This window comes from Mobula birostris, chromosome 4 (assembly GCF_030028105.1).
Source record: "Mobula birostris isolate sMobBir1 chromosome 4, sMobBir1.hap1, whole genome shotgun sequence".
Lineage (NCBI taxonomy): Eukaryota > Metazoa > Chordata > Chondrichthyes > Myliobatiformes > Myliobatidae > Mobula > Mobula birostris.
Window position 1 is genome coordinate 37,379,650 of NC_092373.1, and position 13,147 is coordinate 37,392,796.

General features: G+C 37.4%; 1 protein-coding gene across 2 annotated transcripts in view; it reads right to left on the reverse strand.

Moving 5' to 3' along the window:
- Positions 1-13,147, reverse strand: part of rubcn (rubicon autophagy regulator) — a 61,286-nt gene that overhangs the window by 25,601 nt on the left and 22,538 nt on the right. For both annotated transcript variants that reach the window (XM_072255170.1, XM_072255169.1), the window contains exons 6-9: positions 12,561-12,717; positions 11,068-11,598; positions 6,363-6,458; positions 2,646-2,761 (exon numbers count right to left, since the gene is read on the reverse strand). In XM_072255170.1, coding sequence (XP_072111271.1) covers positions 2,646-2,761; positions 6,363-6,458; positions 11,068-11,598; positions 12,561-12,717 — 900 coding nt within the window. The remainder of the gene's footprint in view (positions 1-2,645; positions 2,762-6,362; positions 6,459-11,067; positions 11,599-12,560; positions 12,718-13,147) is intronic.

Genomic DNA, 13,147 nt, shown 5'->3' on the forward strand with positions numbered 1-13,147 from the left:
CCTTTCAACAACAATGGGACTATAAAATACATACTCAAAAATTTAGGGGTGGCAAAACAATGTAACTTGACAAATTCTCCACAACTAATAGCCAACATTCAGTGTTCTAAATAAAGTGGATGCAAAGATAGTTTAGAGATCAGCCAAATCTCCTGATTGTGGAATAATCCCAGCGTAACATAAAGCATTATATTGTCATTATGATTAAATTAAGGTGCATAACATTGCAAAAGGTATTAACAAGCCAAATACTGAGAGATGGACCTAATACACAAAATCTTAAATGATCATATTCATCCATATGAATAGTTTTTGTGGTTTAATTACTTGCTTTAGTGACCTATAGGTCGAGATACAAATAATTCAGAAATACGAATTTGTCCCACCACAACTAATCAAATAATCTGAAATTTTAAGAAACATTTCAATAGTAACCATATAACAACATTATGTAGTGAAGAACTATTTGGTCCTCAATGAAATCTGCCATCTCTATCCAGTCTGACTTATTTATGACTCAATGACCCAATAACATGCATTGAACTTTATTTAAATCAATTGCATAGCACTAGCTGCTCTAGCTGGGAGTTATCATTCGCTTTGCTGTTAATAAACAAACCAAATCCAAACAAATCGCATAATAGTGAATGATACAAATAGTTCAAGATGAATTAAAAAGTGCTTACTGCACAGCTCAAAACAATATTGGACCACATAATTTCTTACAAGGGTTGCACCTTTTCCTGAATCCTTTTTAATAACTGTTTGTGTATAGAGGAGCAGAATTAATGACAATAATGATCTTAACTGATGAATTATGGCAGCCCAGCCCAGCCCAGTCTTTTAGGGGGTAAAACTTTTTTTTGAATCTTTTTCACGTTCAGTTATTAAGAGATTGGGAGGTTTAAATTAAATATGTTACTCGGAGTCTGTGTCTGTATATGTTAACCTTTATTAATGTAATCCTGATCTCTTTGTATCATTATCATTGTTATGCTTATCAATTTGAAACACAATAAAAAAGATTGAAAAAGAAAGGGCTGCGTGAAGAAAAAAAATCAGATCAGAACATCAGTCATAACAATGCAAGGTTGAAAAATGGGCTGCACTCACCCACAACTTGAACCACTCTATTAACCTTCCTTTCCATAAAACACAAGCAGCAGCCTTTCAAGTCTATTCCACCATTCACCAAGATAATTGTTGAATTTTCTTATGGCACCATTTTCCAAAACTATCAACCTATTTGTTGCTCCCTCAATGCCCAAAAATGGATCGGTTTCTGCTTTGAATGAACTCAATGACCATTCAAAAGTGACTTCTGGGGTGGGGAGGGAGGTCTAGAATTTCTAAGGTTCACTACCTTCTGCCTGAGAAAATTTCTCATCTCAATAGCAAATAAGTGACCCTTTATTCTGAAACTGCCTCCTGGTCCCAGATTCAAGATTGTTTAATGTCATTTCCAGTACACAAATATAAAGGAGAACAAAATAATTGTTATTCCAGATTTGTTATTCCTGATGGGAGTGGGACAAACAGTCCATAAGCAGGGTGGGTGGGATCCTTCATGACGTTACTGGCCCTTTTCTAGCACCTTTCTGTATATATGGCCCTGATGGCAGGTAGGCTGGTGTCAGTGATGCTTTGGGCAATTCTGACTACCTGTTGTACGGACTGCCTATCTGCCACAGTGCAGTTTCCATACCATGCAGTGATGCAGCTTATTAGGATGATCTCTATTGTGCATCTGTAGAAGGACGTGAATATAGATGTACATAATGCAGTCCTCTTCTGTCTCCTCAGAAAGCAGTGGCATGATCCTCAGCCATGATAAATATCCTCTCTGCATTCAGCCATTAAGCCCTGTTATAATTTGTATCCTTCAATGCCATCTCCCTTCATTGATTTAAACCTTAGAAAATACAGCCCGAGACCACAAAAGCTCTAGTCGTGGGAAAAACACCTTATTTCTAGAAAGTAGTTGAGTGAATATTTACTGTATTCCCTCTCTGGCAAAACTCTCTCCAGATCTCACTAGGCCCTATACAATCCCAGTAAGACCATTACTCCTTAGTTACTCTAGAGCCCAGAAAAGCAGCTTACTGCTCATACAAACAAAAACTCTAATGCTGAATGATAGCTACAATATCACCATTGGTAAGTCAAGAAACATCAACAGCTTACAAATACTCATCAGGAATCCAGACATCTGTGGCCAAAAAAGGAGAGAAGAAATGACAAACCAAAATTTCAGATATACTCCATACAGTCACCCCAGAAAAAACACCCAAAATCACAGAGGAATTTGCTTAAGACAGAGGAAGTAGGGCTACTGCTATAACCACCCACAAGCTGCAGCAGGCACATTAGACTCAGAATAGGAATAAGAGTGAATGAACAGCTTCTGAAGGGTCGGAAGTGGAATAACTGGCGAGCCCTAAGCTGCCTCTGACATGATGAAATTGAGTTACTCTACTGCACCAAAGATCTGCAATTGCAGTGAAGGCAGACTACATGTAAGCCAGCTTATAAGTCCATCTATCCATGGACAAATTTGATTCCAGTGGGCGTGAAGCACAAGATAACAAAATTATGTAAGCATCACAGCATCATTTCATATATTTGTAACAAAATTATAAATATACCTTTTCCAAGTCAGCACAACTTCCAAAATCCTGCTCCGAAAGATAGCTGATCAGAGACTGGCCCTGTGATGGCCGACGAAACATTCCATCGGAATTGTTTGAGCGCTGTGATCCTTCTAAAAGAAAGAGCAACACTACAAGTGGACATAGAGTCATGCGTAATGTAACCAAAGATACCATCATTTGCTAACGTGTGACTGAATGTTTCAGCAGGCCAAAATCTCATTTCTCTGTAATTGTAATAAAACAGTAAATTCAAGGTCAAGTTCAGTTTACTGGCATTGTACTGTGCACATGTATACCACCAAATAAAATAACATTCCTCCAGACCAAGATGCACAATAGTGCATATAACTCACACACATACCACATGAAGTAAAATTACCACAAATAAATTAACAAATAAGGCACACATTTGATACAAGTTAAAAAGTATTGGTGCTTCGTAGATGATGAGATCTGTGTGGTAGCAGGGAGTTCAGTAGTCTTATGTTCTGGGGAAGAAGCTGTTTCCCATCCTAACAGTTCTTGGCCTAATGCTGCAGTATCTCTTGCTTGATGGTAGGACATAAAAGAGATTGTTGGACCGATGGGAGGGATCATTAACAATATGAAGGGCCCTGTGTACGCAGCACTCCTGATAAATATCTCTAATGGGTGGAAGAGAGATGATCCTTTCAGTAGTCCTTGCAATCCTTTGTAGGGACTTGAGGTCAGATGCCTTGCAATTCCTATACAAGACAGTCATTCAGCTGGTCAGGACACTCCCAATGGTACTTCTGAAAAATGGAAGGAGGTAGAGATGCCACTGTGTTTTCTTGACCAAAGAGGTGGTGTTAAGGGACCAGGTGAGATTGTCCATTATGTGCACTGCCAGAAAGTTGGTGCTTCTTAACTCTCTCCATAGAGGAGCCATGTTTGTGCACTGAGGAGTGGTCAGCACGCACATTCCTGAAGTCCACAATCATCTCTTTGGTCATGTCCACATTCAGACTCAAAGTTGTTTTGCTCGCTCCATTCCACCAGCTGCTCTACATCCTCTCTGTACGATGCCTCGTCATCTCTGTTGATGAGGCCGACCACTTTTGTATCATCAGTGAACTTGATATTGGGTTTGAACTGGATCTAGCTATACAGTCATGTGTCAGCAGTGTAAACAGCAGAGGGCTGAGCATGCAGTCTTGGGGGGCACCGGTGCTAAGCACAATGGAGCATAGAGATGCTTCTGCCAACACAGCCTTTCTATCAAGTCGTCCAAGATCCAGTTACAGAGAGGGGTTGAGATCCAAGGAGGACAATTTATCCACTAGCTTCTAAGGGATGATCATATTAAATGCTGAGCTGAAGGCACCCTGATGTATGAGACACCATTTTTCAGGCAGAACAGGACGGAGTAGAGTGCAGAGGCTATGGCATCATCAGTGGGCTGATTTGAGTGATAAGCAAACCAGAAAGGGTCCAATGTAGCAGGAAGAAGAGATTTAATGCAATCCATAATGAACTACTCAAAGCACTTCATTATTGTTGAGGTCATAGTTGTTGAGGCAGGTTACTGTCACCCTCCTGGGATGATAGTGGCCACTTAAAGCTTGAAGGGACAGTAGATGTTCCAGTGAGATGTTGAAGATGTCTGTTAGAACCTCAACTAACTGGGCTGCAAAGTCCATCATCACCTAACCAGGTATGTTATCAGGCTCCACAGCTTGACCCTGACTAGGATCTTCCTCAGTCTGTGTGGCTTCAGAGCTGCAAGTCAGACGTGGCTACAGGCAGCACTGGGGCCCACAGGAAACTGTATTGGCTCCCTTCCTGTTTACCCTGTACACCTCAGACTTTAGATACAACACTGAGTCATGTCATCTGCAGAAATTCTCTGATGAATCAGCAATAGTTGGGTGTATAAAGGGAGGATGGGAGGATGAATACAGAGCCCTGCTGGAGGACTTTGTCAAATGGTGCAAGATGAATTATTGGCAGCTCAACATTAGCAAAGCAAAGGAGATGGTGATGGACTTTAGGAAGACTAAGCCTGCACTGCTCCATTACCACTGATGCTGAGGACATAGATGTGGTGAGGATCTACAAGTACTTGGGGTACACCGGGATGACAGACTTGAGTGGAGCACCAACACGGGCTGTGTACAAGATGAGCCAGAGTCACCTCTACTTCCTGCGGAGACTGAAGTCCTTTGGAGTGCAGGCCTCTCCTTCATATGTTCTACCAGTCTGTCGTCGCCAGTACAAACTCCTATGTGGTGGTGTGCTGGGGCAATGGCATCAACACGGGTGATGCCAACAGGCTCAATAAACTGATTAGAAAGGCTGGCTCTGTTATAGGAATCAAAGTGGACACACTGGAGGCTGTGATAGAACAAAGGACTCTGTGGAAAATCCTGGCAATTGTGGACAATGTTTCTCACCCTCTGCATGCCACCTTGGCTGGGCAGCAGAGCACTTTTAGTAATAGACTAAGACAACTGCGCTTCTCCAAAGAGCGCTATATGAGGTCATTCTTACCCTCACCTATTAGGCTCTATAATGAGTCAATCTATAGCTGGGAAAGTGATGACCCCTTCCTGTTAGACTGTTTGTGGTAACTTATTTTTTATTCTTTCTACTTCTCTTCTAATATGTATATCTGTGCACTTGTAATGCTACTGTGACACCATAATTTCCTTTGGGATCAATAAACTATAGCAGCTGTGGCCAAAGAGTGCCTACTCTTGGGGAGTAAAGTGGGTATTCTTCACCAGCACATCACTCCATTCATCAGACTGAGTGTAAAAGATATTCAGCTCATCAGGAAGAGAGACATCATTATCATTGATGCACAGGATGGACTTGTGGTTCGTTATGGATTGAACGCCCTGCCACATGCATTTCATGTCTCTGGTGTCACAGAAATGGCTGTATATTCTATGTGAATAATTCTGTTTTGTGGGAAAGCGCAGCTCTTGCTGACCTGAGAGCTATCTTACCCCTCGGTCTGAAGGCAGCACCCCAATCTCTCGACTGTACCTAGACCTCTGCTGTCAGCCATGGCTTCTGATTTGCCCTCACATAGATGTGTTCAACAATGGTGACATCCTCAATGTAAAATCATGTAAAGTTATACATACACAAATAGATATATCAGTATTGTTAGTTTATATCTATTATTTAAAAAAAATAGTATTTTTAAATACACAAATAGATTTTTCACAAGGTGTTTTCAAATAAGGTTATCCAAGATATCTTTACAGATGGGAAACCAGAAAGATTTATTTTCAAAAGCTGAAAACAGATGATTAAGAGTTGAGTGTTTTAATGCAACTGAGCCTTCTTCCACAGCTGTAAGATATAATTAATTAGTTGATTAAAATAGTAATTTAGCTAATTCTACAGCAGGCCGAAAGCATGAAACATTTGCCAAGGTAAATTACAAACAGACTGCTTCCACATTAATAAGCACCAATATTTGATTAAAATATAGAATAAAGTCATCAAATCACCAATTCATTTAAAACTGTCTGGCTTAACTATCATTTATAACTGCTAAATGAGACAAGTGATTTGGATGTCAGCTAACATAGAAAAACAATCTAATCCAGAAGCTTTAAAATTTAAATTGAACATCAAGTTACCAATATACAGCCAATCAAAATCTCTGACAAATATGAGTATTTTATGAAAAAAACAAGCATAACAAAGTGAAAAAAGATTTTAAGCAGCATTTACCGGCTTCCATGTAAGGAGAGCTAGGAGTGCTAACTTCACTGCTCTGTGCTGAGAAAGGACCATTCTCCTTCTGGTGTCTAATCTCTGGATGTGATTCTAAAACACAAAATCCAGTTATTTGTTCAGTAGAAGAGATCCTTCACTTTGCTCTAGAGGGATTTTATTCTTTAATTATATTTCAGTCAAATAACTTGAAATTCACATTCCTCTCCTGAAAAACTAATTATTCAGGATATATCAACAGTTTTGCAATAATGCAATGGAAAGCATGCTCTAAAAGAATAGTTAAACTTTGCTTAAATTAACTCATCTCACTTTGGAAATTAACTTTAAACAGGCGGTACATCTAAAAAAAAAGGAGTAGGGTCTCTTTGGAAAGATAGGGGAGAAACAACTTTTATGCAATTGAAAGTAAAAATCTACAAATATTTAAATTACCCACCAATTTCAAAATGCCAAATAGATTAAATCAGACTAAAATAATGAAATACATAATGTTATTAAATGCAAGTTAGGTACAGAAGTGGCAGCAGTGGTCATATGAAGTAAGCATCAACCAATAACAGCAGAAATGTTTAGAAAAAGTGTTCAATTTAGCTTAAGTAAACACTAAATTATTTTTATCTTTGTTGAAGAGATTAGTTCCTTCATTACTTACAAACAGACTCTATTCAGTGTGCAGAAGATGGATACAAATAACTTGTATAGAGGCCCATATACACACTAAAACTAACCAAATAGCTGTTGATAGTTAAAACTACATCAGAATATTTAAAGCAGTACTGCGATTCTGCAGCTGCTTTGCTTGGCACTGAAGTTTTTAAAAGAACAGCTGATAATTGACCAATCTAATTACTAAAGATCATTAAAAAAAAACTTTGACTTAAAGAAGCCAATCAACCAAGCCAGCTGCTGCCTGATACGAACTTGAGAGCTCAAACTGCGCACATACGGTAAATAGCATCTCTAAGAAAAAGTAGCAAAAACAAATTTGAGCTGTTTTCATTTAGAAATGATCATACAAAATCAGAGGTTTCCTGATGATCAGCAACACAGCTTACTCGCCTACTGCATTAATTTTGGCTTGTTAGCAAAAAAGTGAAATAAAATAGTATTGCGTGTTTTTGGTTATTTACTGCCACTACCTTATGCATGCTATCCACAACTCAAAATAAAAACCAGTTATGATCACTGTTGGTAGCCAGACTACCAATTAGGAGTGCTTGGAACTAGTGTTCCAAAAGTTTCCCTATCCATTGATGGGACAAAGGCTATATCAAAATAAAATCTGGAGAGAAAACAGTAGGCATATTTCCCCATAAGCCAAAAAATAAAGCACTCAGAAATTCTGCCTATTTGCTATTCATCAATTCACAATTTTAGCAAAGGGAAAAAAAAGTGGAAAACAGATTAAAGTGAACAAGATATTCGATCAAGATATAATAGATTTGAGTAATAACATTTTGTCATTTTCTTCTATTACTCTTCTAGAGAAATCAAGACGATTGTATATAGAGTTGTAGACTTTCCTTCAGTATTTGATTACATGCCACACTCATATACAGCCATGTTGAGAGAAGTGTTTAATGAAGGGTCAATAGTACTAAAGCCTGTACTAAAACAAAGTTTTGTTATATTGATTTATATTAATTCATTAAATGGATTTTGATGCAAAGCTGTATTTTCTAAATTTGCAGATGATGACACTGGAGTGAACTGTAAGAAGAGAAAACACCAATAGATTGGAAGAAATCATGCTACGATAAATGAAATTTAATACTGAGAAGTGCAAACCATTATATTTTGGCAGGATAAAGAGAACCAACATAAACTACTAACCAAATTAATGGCATGATTTGCAAGTTTTCAGCTAATACCAAAACTGTTCTAAGAGGGTTGTATAAGATTACAATAGGATATTCTATATCAAAGTGGGCAAGAGAATGGCAGAAGAAAGTTAACTCAGAAAAGTACATAATGCTGCATTTTGGGAAATTAAGGCAGAACGGGACATATATAGTTCACAGCAGGGCCCTAGTAAGTCTTGGTGAGGAGAGAAACCCAGGAGTACAACTATATATATTCCTGAAACTGGCATTGTAGGTAGAGAGAATGATGAAGGTGATGTGTGGCACAATTGCCTTCATTGCCTAAGGCATTAAATACAAGAGACATTACAGTTACAAAATCCATCCATTCAGCCACACTTGGAGTATTGTGTGATGTTTTGGTTGCCACACTCCAAAAAAAGCTCTTATTGAGATAGAGAGGGTGCAGAAAAGATTCACAAGGACAATGTGTGGACTGGAAAGCTTGAGTTAAAGGACAGGTTGGATCTAATTTCCCTGGAGTGAAGGAGATTAAGAGGTGACATAATAGAACATAGATAAAAATATGAAAGGCTGAGATAGGGCAGCTATCCAGAGTCCACTTCCCATGGTAGGGACGTCTTAAACTGGAGGTCAAAGGTTAAGGAGAGAAAGAAGTTTTAAAGGGGATCTGAGAGATAAATTTTTCACACAAAGAGCAACTGGTGTCTGGATGGAGTTGTAAGAGGTGCTGGGTGAAATAGAAAAATTAACATTTATGATGCATCTTATTCTGTACTTGAAAGAACTTGGCATAAAAGGATATGGAATAAATTACCTCTTTCAATGTTGTAATTATGTTGTGAAACAATTTCCAAACACCTAATGTTATAGAGTAAGAAATAAAGAGAATCCTAAACCTGCACAATTATGGAATTTGCTGTTCTGGGCATATGCAAAGTCTTGTTCAATGAGATCCAGTCTACATTCTTAGGAGGTTAATGAGGTTTGGCTTGTCACCAAACACCCTAACAAACTTCTACAGATGTGCTGTGGAAAGTATCGTGACTTGTTACATCATGGTCTGTATGGCAATTCAAATGGACATGAAAGCAAGAAGCCGCAGAGAGGACTGTACTCAGCCCAATACATCACAGACACATCATTCCCCGCCATTGGCAGTATATACAAGACAGCTTTGGTACTATATACAAGAGGTGCTGCTCAGGAAGGGAACATCCATCAAAGTAAACTTGACTTTGACTTTAAACTGGAGGAGCGGAATAAACGTATTTAATGTATCTTAATTAATAAGCTACACAATTATACTCAACTCTTTAAATTAAATGGCACTTAGAAATAAAGTGCTTTGAAGCAAAGGTATCTGAAGGGCTATCATATATGAAGGTGGCAAGATAGGTTATTGGCTGAAGCAACCTCAAAAGTGTAGAGAAATAATCAGTTCTATTTCTGTCCTTTACATATAAAGCTGATACTGCTGGTATAAGTAATAGGACTGAGGACTGCATGCTGCTTCATAATACTAAAAATTAAATTTATGACAGCATTTGCAAACCTTCCACTGGGTCCTCTACTATAATTGTGATTTTCCGCAGGTCTCCTTGAGAAAGCCGAAGAGTAAAAATGGGGGAAATGAAAGGTCACAAGACAAAAGGATTAGAGGTTAGTGTCAAATCCTTTACATTTACACTGTTCCCCCCCCCAAAAAAAATTACTATTATTTTTATAGCTTATAGGACAATTCAATTCCAAAAATTCTATACATCCCACTAACACTATTCAAGATAAGGTGCTGGAAATATTTAGCTGTTCAGAAAGAATTCTGTGAAGAGAAAAATTAGTTGAAATTTCATTCAATGACATTCTAATGAGCATTAACTGTGTTTCACTCTCCACAGAATTCTGCCTTGAGTATTTCCAGGTCTTTCTTTGTTTTAATGCTCCTTGGGAAATCAGCTATGTTACTCAAGAAAGAGTTTTTATTTTGCCAATTTCGTTTTCCTCCAAAATAACAGCCAGGAATATTAAAGTAAAGGTCAAAACATTGGTCACCATAACTAATTTTTGCAACAAGCAGGGTTAGTACTTCATTCAACAATTTAACAACAATATGTGATCCATGTTTTGGAAAGTCAATAGACGGCAAAATATTTTTGATCAATTATAAATTTATAGAATTTGCCATTGGAGGTGAGATTTTTAGTCATTTGTTACCATCTTAGATTATGCGCCAAGAATTGAAACTAAGAAACCCATTCAGCTGGATTTCAACCAAACAATTCTGAAATCTGCCGACAAACAGCCTGGAAAAACAATTCTTCCCATTTCCTTTGCCAGCCTGCACTTGAATCAAGTTCAATTAAATTTACAAAACAATGTAACTAACATCCATAATCTTCTATTACAAATGTGTGGGAAGCCTGGAACAAAACTTACAGGTAATTAATTCTTTAATTTGATCTCACTATAAAATCTATTTACTACTTCTTCAGGCTTCAAATATCTCATCAGTACATTCCCCAACTTACCACTCTTAATAGAGGGCGTTGAAAGTTTAACTGATCTTGGAAATGTCACGATGAGCTGTTTTTTTAAAAATCTACTCCTTACATAATTTAACATTAGATCAATAGACAGACATTAAGGGGGGGAATACTTATCAGCCTGCTCTTTGTACCCCAGATATAAAGGACAAACAAGTAATGAAAGAATTCACTTGACTCAGTACCCACGTCAAACATGTACTAGGTATTAGGGATGGCAAATTATCTTCTATTAGGAAACAGAAAACACTAATGGAACATTCTACTTATTTGGGTACTGTGCAGCAAGCAAATATTGTTACATGCAAATCCTTTACAGAAATCTCACTATACCTGGTGCATTTGTTGATGATATACCAGTATCAGAATGGGATCGGATATGGCTTTTCTTGAAACTTCCCTTTCGCTCCAGAGGCTTGATTTCTGAGAAGCTGGAACTTCTTGGAATATTCAGTGAAGATATATTGTATTTAACATCAATTTTATGAACTTGCCCTGCAGCTGGAACTATTTTGTGTGAACATCCAGAATAGGAAGATGAAGTATCACTGCATTGACTTGAACTTTGATCCCTCTGTCCCAGGTTTCCAATAGCTAAATATTCTGGTCCATCATCAACTTCACTTGATCCCTCGTCTTGTGCTTCACACCATGAGTCCTCGCCATGGCTAACTGGGGTACTAACTGTTGTCTCACTAACTGGAGAAAATGGTTCCACAGAAGGAATGGTATTGAACTGGTGGATGCCAGAGCTTTTATCTGGTAGCAATTTATCTGCGGAATCTGGAAAGCATGCCAAATGTGCCTCCTTCTTGGTTTCTTGCTGGGAGTTATTTATATGAATGAACCCTTGTAGTGTAGCACCTATGCACCAACGTGGAAGAGAAAAAGAAGGATCAATTATATTTTTTACAATGCAAAAGAAACCTTATTCCACAAGCTTAATTGCTTGTCACTGAAAAGTATTAAAATAATTGTGCAATTTATGCACTAATACTTCTTCAGCAAACAAAGACCAACCATTGAATGGACAGTACTTCTCAATAAGGACTTACAAAACAAATTCAGTACAGTAGGGCTTTAATATCTGTTCAGAAAGCTATTATCTGACTTGTGTTCATAAAGCTATCATGTAACTTGAGTTCACAAACCAATTATGATTTATGTTCAAATTATACTTTGATAACTCAATACAATTGCAACATTTCACATTGGCATGAAAATAAAATTCAAATTATGAATTTTCAATTTTATAGGCTGTTATTTATAATTTTTCTTTGGTTGTCCAGTCTAGCTGAGAGGGAGTTGAGTGATACAGGGACCAAGAGTAAAGAAAATGGAAAGAGGGAAATACAATATCTAAGTGTACCATGCACCATGAGCAATCAAGGGATAAAGTCACTTAAACAGAGTTCATTATTTGTATGCAATTATGATTGTTCGGCAATATCCGCAAACATAGATGCAGAATTACATTATTCGTTAATTGCAGAAAATTGTTTAAAGTTTCTACCTGAATGGTGAACAATTACAATGAATTACTGTAGTTAGAAATGCACACATACATTAATTACAAACTAACACAAGTCCATAATACAACAAAATTATCACACATACTAAGAAAACACCCAGCAGTGCAATATTGAAACAAGTTCCCAGATCAAAAATGCTGAAATTGTGCTAAGGTAAAACATTTGACATTACATAAGTTTTTAACATTATAATCAACTTTCATTTCAAAATTATTTTGTCATTCAATGCAAGATAGTGGAGAGAGGGGTGGGAAAAATGACTAAGTGAACATGTTTTAATTATTTTTCACTTGCCTGAGACGTTCAAAGTAGAATGACCGGAGAGTGTGGTATATGAGGTTGTATGTCTTTGTTGACTTCCCTCTGCAAGGGAGGTACACTTGATACCAGGTAGTGCAGTTAAACTTTGGTTTTTCACCATTGGTAAGAAGGAACCAAACTTTCTTGCAAACTAAAATTTATAGAAACATTTGTGAGAAACATATTGCAACTTATGATTGGTCTTCATCTTCTGTGCAGCTGAAAAATTCTAAATTGATGAGTTCAGTTTTAATTTTAAATTGGCATTTCTTGGATTCTGCTGCTGGAAAACCGCAAAACTTTAGACCCAAGACCAACTCCAGTGATAAGATTTTAGAATGAGCCATAGGAGAAAGCAGGTAACATTCTACACAAAACAGAATGTACAGATAATTTAATGATAGAGTAACCATGTCCTCTTTTATAACAAAGCACTTTGGAATTTTAATATCTTAAAACAACATCTGCCTCTTTCATAAAATTACACCATCAGAAAATCTTACAAGTGTTTCAGTTGTTTTAAAATTGTCCCTCTGCTGAGTTAATGAAAGGACAATGAGACCACATCTTTGCATTCTTTC